The sequence below is a fragment of the Pomacea canaliculata genome, linkage group LG11 (genome assembly GCF_003073045.1).
Source record: "Pomacea canaliculata isolate SZHN2017 linkage group LG11, ASM307304v1, whole genome shotgun sequence".
Taxonomy (NCBI): domain Eukaryota; kingdom Metazoa; phylum Mollusca; class Gastropoda; order Architaenioglossa; family Ampullariidae; genus Pomacea; species Pomacea canaliculata.
In genome coordinates, this window is record NC_037600.1 from 19,261,962 (window position 1) to 19,269,404 (window position 7,443).

General features: G+C 39.1%; 1 protein-coding gene across 1 annotated transcript; it reads right to left on the minus strand.

The window, feature by feature from the left end:
- Positions 1-820: 820 nt before the first annotated feature.
- On the minus strand, positions 821-6,437 carry LOC112575419 (protein catecholamines up-like). Its single transcript, XM_025257286.1, has 3 exons — positions 5,188-6,437; positions 4,628-4,842; positions 821-4,116 (listed from the first exon to the last, which is right to left on the minus strand). The coding sequence occupies exons 1-3, from the start codon at positions 6,377-6,379 to the stop codon at positions 3,865-3,867; spliced, it is 1,659 nt and encodes a 552-aa protein (XP_025113071.1). The 5' UTR covers positions 6,380-6,437; the 3' UTR covers positions 821-3,864.
- Positions 6,438-7,443: the final 1,006 nt, after the last annotated feature.

Here is a 7,443-nt window from a genome sequence, read left to right on the forward strand (position 1 = left end):
TGTATTTTTGCGGTGAAGCGGCCAGTGACACGAATGTCGGAAATATATATGGCCCCCAGGCCGAAAAAGGTTGGGCATCACTGTTCTAGATGCTTTCTTTCCACTGCTCCCCCACAGTTGCCCCAGGCAATGGGATGCAGCGATGATTCTCGCAGAAGAGGTGACTTGTGCTCTGAAGACGACGACAACTGGTCTGGTGGGTGGCACGGTGGGGTCTGCCAGCCGCTGCCTCGCACGTATTGCTGCCGGACACAGTTAACTCCCTCGCGTGTCGTTTGGGAGAATCAGCCTCTTGGTTACAGCACACCCTCCTCTCTGCCAGTCAAATCGCAAGTGCCAGCAGGTAGTGATACGTTCTACATGGAACTTGTCCTGACGCTATCGATCTTTAACTAAAATGACTACATCCCACAGTGCTATACTCGGGTACCTATGACATATCTGCCGTTTCTCTTTCTCACGGTCGGCCACATCAACCTCTCACTGCCGCGACACTCAGTGCAATTCTCTAAATCAGCACCGATGTCCCGTTGGTGGCAAAGAAAACAACAGTGTTCGCACGGCCGAGTGTACCGGTCTTTCAATTAACCCCGCACCTGTGAGGTGGTGACTGCGCTATACCACTAACTTCACCCCCGACCCTGGGCCTCGATCGCCTCCATAAGTCAAAACGGTCTGTCGTCCGTTTCCCCTGATCGGCGCCCACCCATTATTTCGACTTAATTGTCCTGGCTTGAACCCAGGGGTTTCATGACAGATCTGCTGGTGAGGTTATCATACTAGATGTAATAAGCATACTCATTCAAATAACATTTTTATAAAGCTTTCCAAAATATTTATTGCATAAAGTGAATACTATCTTGATTAATGAGTTATACTGAAGTATTTGGCTGTTTGTGACTTGTGTGCTTAAAATGCCTTTAAAGAATAACAAGTATTTTGCTGAAGCATTTTCAAATGTGATCTTGTGAATGTTATAACAAAGTTGTGACATCTGGATAATCATAGCATTTTAGAGGTCTCTCTCATTCTGTGATAACTTTTAGTGGTTTACACATTCCCTGACCCAGATACAGTAATAAATAAAGTAACAGTAATAAAAATAAATGAATTTATAATAGTATATTTCCCTATGTGGAGGTGAGCTTATTCTGCATGCTTGCAAGACTGCAAACAGTTTAACGTACAACAGAGCATATAATACACAGCATATAGTGGCAAACATGGCAGAGCATAAATTTTTATATTTAATTTGTCCGAATGTGTCTCACCCACAACTCGGTGCACACAATCCTAAACATTTATCCTCTTATGAGCCATAAGCTCAAATCTTTTCACATAAATGGCTATTATCAATAAACTATGTTCACTTGGTAAGAAAGTTTGAACTGATTGATGGTTGCAATTACATTATGAACACATCAAGAACTCTTTAATTAAGCTTAAAAGACACTGTTTTCCCTCACTACAAACTTTCTGTACTACCAGAATAGCACTTCATACCAGTTTATATGCACATCCATACATTTTTCAAGATGATCATCATACTTGAATGGCTTTTACACATAATGTTTAAGTTCCCCTCAAAGAATCTTTGAAAACTACTCTCATCTTTCATTATACAACAAAATTTGGTGGGCACTACTTTTAGCTTACTAATAAAATGGTAATAAAAGAATCTGTCTAGTTTTAGGTATGTGATTTTGCATCTCTGGATCAAAGATGGCTGAGCTGGTTGTAATTAAAATGTGAATGAATTTTGGAAACCCACATATTCCATTTTTTCACTCTGGTACAAGTTCTTCTATGAGCCAGACCACCATGTGCCATTAGCAAAATGTGAACAGGTACCAGTACCACTACTGATTCTGAGATCCAGAGCACCACTATTTACATCAATCAACAAGATGCAAGTCCATTTTCTAACCCTTTCTTTCACTTCTTTCATTTGTTGATCAATTGTCAATACTAGTAATTATAGGCTATTGACTGCTCTTCCTCTATATCTATATTACTCTATACTGCTCTTCATATTTGACATTTTCCATCCTTAGTGATTGTTCCCTGATTCATCTTTGCATCTTTTATTGCTTGTCTGCATGGTTGTTTCTCCGGTCTTTCATATGCTGTCCATGTCTTCTAGTCTCAAGCGCTGGGGGGCTATGCTATATGAATCACAAGTTTATTAAGCATAGTGTGCAGAACAAAATCTGCCAAGACAAAGTGCTGCTTTGTATCCAGAGGAAATGGTTTGCAAACTTGTGGTTCTTGTGCAGCATACAAAATCTTTAATAGAAATATTATTTGAACTCTACGATCATTTTTAAGGGTTTTTTTCCCTCTTATTACCATCCTGTTTCCAATTTTTCATTCTTTCTCTTTTCTTCTTTTATCATAATTCATATTAAATTAGAGGAACAACAGCAAACAGTATCAATTACAAGTACATTAGGGCACTTGGTTAATACATGAAGCAGGGCAATATTTGAACACCACAACTGGGTAACAAAGAAACATATCATGTGTGCTTGCATGTTAAAATTTCAGACCATTGACTGAAGTATAAACTTTCAACCCCGAGCTATTCTCTAGTTGTGTTAACATAAAGTGTATAGCATGTGCAATGCATTTAAATGCAGTAACAAATAATTTTTTTAAAAGGAGAATATTGCAAAGTTTAGAATTCTGAAAGGTAAAGTCAGTTTGTTTCAACCACATTTAAAATGTGTGTGAGGGAAAGGAAAGTTTGTGGTTACATCTGAGATAAGTAGTGTTTGAAAAATGTTTTCTGACAAAATGTACTCTAATTAAATACTACGGTATTTATCATAAGTATTAATTCAATCAAGACAGGTCACCATTGTGAACATTAAAAATATGCACAACCTGGCATCCTGAATGAGTTAAAATTTCTAAATGGGTACTCTAAAATATTAACTTGACATTTGATATTAAGGACCACTGAAAAAAATCAAATTGGTTTACTTTTGAATCAGTCTTCATTTACAATGTTTGGCATTGCTCTAAAACAGGGATGCCCAACCTACGGCCCGCGGGCCATATCCGGCCCGCGAAACTTCTGCCCACAGTGCATGAAATGGGCATGTTAGTAATAAAAAAAAAAAGACCGAAAAAAACGAAAAAAAAGGGAAGAAGAAGTATTTATCCCTACGTAGGGGCGTCTCTCAATCTTTTTTTCGATAGACGAACATTTCGATTCAGTGCACCGACTTGGTTTCTCTACGATGCAGTCGGACATTCAGAAGTTGGTTTCGGGCAAACAACTTCAAATATGCCACTAATTACTACATAATTAATGGTAAGAACAACTTGTTTCTAACAAAAATGGTATCTGCTCTATTTTTTTTTTCTTTTTTGTATTTTTACGGTGAAGCGGCCCGTGACACGCATGTCGGAAATGTGTATGGCCCGCAGGCCGAAAAAGGTTAGGCATCACTGCTCTAAAACATTAAAAAAAAAAAAAACAACTTTAAAGGACTAGAAATATGTGCATCAGCTAACCTGCAGCCTGTAAAGAGGAACTGGAAGGGAATGCGAAATTGTGAGAATTGAGATTCTCTTTATTATCATTATAATTGTGATAAGCATTTCACAGTATTTAGTTACATGCTTTCTTAAGCTTTCTTTCCATAAAATTACACCTTGTAGAATTAGTCCTGAAATTTGAACAACAAAATAAATGCTAATGTCTGCAGAGTGCTCCATTGACATATATAACAAGAACACTTCTGTTGACAAAGATGAACAAAAACTGAAGGGTTGGACACAGATAATATAAATGACATCACACAATCTCTATCGCGAGTCTGAATCCCTTGTTTCCGATGTGTCTGTCCACTACGTTCATTCATACTGGGCTATTAGCACCATCATGTACACTCCAACCAGTAAGGCAACAATTTCTTTAACAGACTGTGAAATTTTTGCCTCCTCCAGTAGCTCAGGTATAACTGATACTGTGGCAATGTAGATGAAGCCACCAGCAGTGAAAGGCAAAATCCAAGCAGTTGCTGCAACACCAACACCACCTGCCAGAAGACTGCAAAAGGTCCCTAGCATGGCCCCAATTGCAGTTGAAAACTGCAGCATCATAGCCTGTCAAAGGATAAAGGATGTCACAACAAACATGTGAAAATAAGTTACCGAGAAAAAAAAAGATGAGCAACTAATGCATATTGTAACATTAAAGTCTCTAAATTAAAAATATATATGTATAAATCATATCCCAGCCCTATGAGCAAGCATATGGTGCTTTAAATATGATACTAATTATAATAACTAATCATGAAAGGGAGAAAATGAAACCAACCAAGACGACAGGAAAGAAAAGGGGATAACATGAGGAAACAGTAATAATTTTTTAAAAAGTGTTGTGCTATTTGATTAATTTCTGAATGAATAAAGTACTCTGTTATCCAAGAAGTATATAAAATTAAAATAAATGCATTAATTAAAATATTGTAAGAAAATATTTCACTGTTCATCTTGAAAAAAAAAAGTTTAACTGAATTCATAAACTAACCATAAAAGTTTAAATGAAGGAGCAGACACAAGTTTTTTTAGTTTATACTGCAATGACCCTAGTCTAATGACATAACCACATCACCTTTTTCTTTGTGCACCCTGATTGAACCAAGATGGCAAAGTCCCCAATCTCATGAGGAATCTCATGTAAGAAAATGGTAATGGTTGTGATGATTCCAAGTGTGTTGCCACCAAGGAATGATGCACCGATGGCTAGACCATCAGTGAAATTATGAGCAAAATCTGCTGCTAGGTTCAAGTAACCAGCTACTTTGATGTCTGATCCATGTTTATGTTCTGAAACAAGAAAAAAGCCACATTTCATAGCATGCACTGTAAGTGCATGGTAATGTACTTTTTAAAAATTATATCTCCTCTGCCTATACACGACCCTCAACATGCATCAAAACTGAGAAATGTATTACTTTCACAGGTAATTATGCTTTAGGTGACTTAATGCTTTTGTTGAACTGTTGCTTTGAAATATCAAGAAAAGAAAATGCAAATCAACCACATCTTAAAAACATAAATAATGACAGATCAGTATCTGCTTAAGTGAAGTGGATGTCAGATAACATTTACCAAGAGGCAGTATTACTTTAATATAAAAATCATTAAAAACTGCTAGTTAAAAAGTTTTACCAGCATCACATTCTTTTTCAGTTTGTTTCTGTTCTTTTCCGCTGTTCTGATTATCTTCCCCATCTGCTGCTTTGTCACCTGTGCTGTTGTCATCTTTGTCTTCAATTTCTTCATCGCTATCTTTGGCCTTGACTTTCTTACCATCACCTTGTTTCTTTTCTTTCTCCTTGGGAAGTGCTTCTTGTTTATCCCCCTGTTCTTTCTTTTTATCAGCATCTACAGTCTCTTTTGCTTTAGGAGCTGAATGAGAGTGACCATGCTCTCCACTTCCTTCTTTGACAAACCGGACAAACTTCTCTACAATAAGGAAAGCTACAATGCCACCTAGCACCCATAATCCAACACCCATGTCATGAGCATGGTGCTCATGTGAATGGCCGTGCTCATGATGCTCTTTGTGGGAGTGCCCATGGGAATGTTCATGGCCACCATCTTCACCATGGTTGTGTGGAGAGACAGAATGAGGGATAAGATGCAGAAAAGCATCACCAAGCAGTCCTCCTGATGCAAAACTAAGCAGTACCTTTAGCAAGTCTCTGTGTTCATCGGCGTTCTCCAAAGGAATGAAGAGAAGAATAAAAACTGGTGACACGCTGATGAAGGCTGTCGCGCCCATAGCTTTGAGCCAAATCATCCATCCTGGATCCCGTCCTTCGACTGTTGCACGACTTGACCCCTGCTCAAATTTTTCTATGATTCGTTGTGTATCTTCATGAGCGTGCCCATGACTGTGCGTATGTCCGTGGCTGTGCGCATGGCCATGTTCGTCTACCGGAGGTTTTTGCTTCTTTGAAGGTACACCGTGCGAGTGCCCATGATGATCGTGCGAATGGCCATGATGATCGTGGGAATGGCCATGGTGATCGTGCAAATGGCCATTATGAGCGTGCGCATCATCTGCCTTTGGTTTGTTGGCTTCAATCGAATCGCCAAGGTGATCATGCGAATGGCCGCTATGAGCATGACCATGCCCATGATCGTGAGCGTGCGCATCATCTGCTACGTGTGCCTTTGCTTCGTTGGCTTGACGACTATACTTAAACGAAGCTGGCTCATCGTGCGAATGACCATGATGATCGTGAGTATGACCATGAGCATCCAAAACGGATGGTAAGACAGATACTGCGAAAGCAAAAGTAGCACACGCTAGAAGGAGACATCGTCGTCTTGCTTTTCCAACCTCAACCGCCATCTCGAAAGTGTACGTGTCTGTTTTGGGTGAGAGCGCCCTCTTCTACCGGAAGTGACCCTTACGGCTTCGATTAGATTTGCGACAACTGACGTGTTATTTAGCATCCCAGCCAAAATTGTTTCGTAGCAAGGGTTTTTTAATACATTAAGAATGTTTAAACTGTACCGCTTCTTTATAGAGTAACAGTCGATGGTCACTATAAAATACAGTAGTACGGAGCTATGCAAATACTGTGACGTCACTCCCCTTCTGTCGTCTGCTTACCTTCGTCGGACACGCCTCCCTACACACCCACCCCAAAATTTATAGGCAATGTGATAACGGCACACAAATCCACATCCACAGATCATAACCCGATTAAAAAAACAAAATCCCTCATATTCGCCACCTACCCGCTATTGAATTCTTCAAACGTGCACTGAAAACGCACCTCTTCCGTAAACATTACTCCTAAAACCTTTCCCATAATGTTAGTCCTTTTTCACGCCCTTCCTTTTGCAATGTTATTCTCAGCTCTTGTTGTTCTTTAGTTTCTCTTTGAGTTTTCTGAATTTGATTTTATTCTTCATTTAGTACGGCTATTTATTCTGTTATAGTTCACGTTGTTTTCCTGTTCCTCGTATGCTGTCCATGTCTCGTTCTTGTTCTTAAAAAGCGCAAAGAGCATATAGGCTCCTTAGAGTGAGAGTGTGCGCTTTACAAATTAAACTTTGCATTTATTATTATTGAAGGCTGTTCACGAACAACACACGACTCCATGTCCCCACTGCCCTATATATGAATAACGTATTGTACTCGAATCTTGTTTTGACCTCTGATCGACGTCCTGCCATTAATCTGAGAGAGCTGATCCGTTCTAAGATATAGAAAAAAATGATTAATGCATGCTTTAGTACGATGGTAGTAGAAGTTTGTGTGTGCGCGCGCGCTGTCGACTACAATACCAAGGTCATCTGCATAGGTTCACTCGCAATCTTCACCTTTTCTCTTGACTCATAAATATTTGGTGAGGATTGGATTTTGTACAAGTAAAATATTTTGCACAAATAAAAACTGAAAAATAA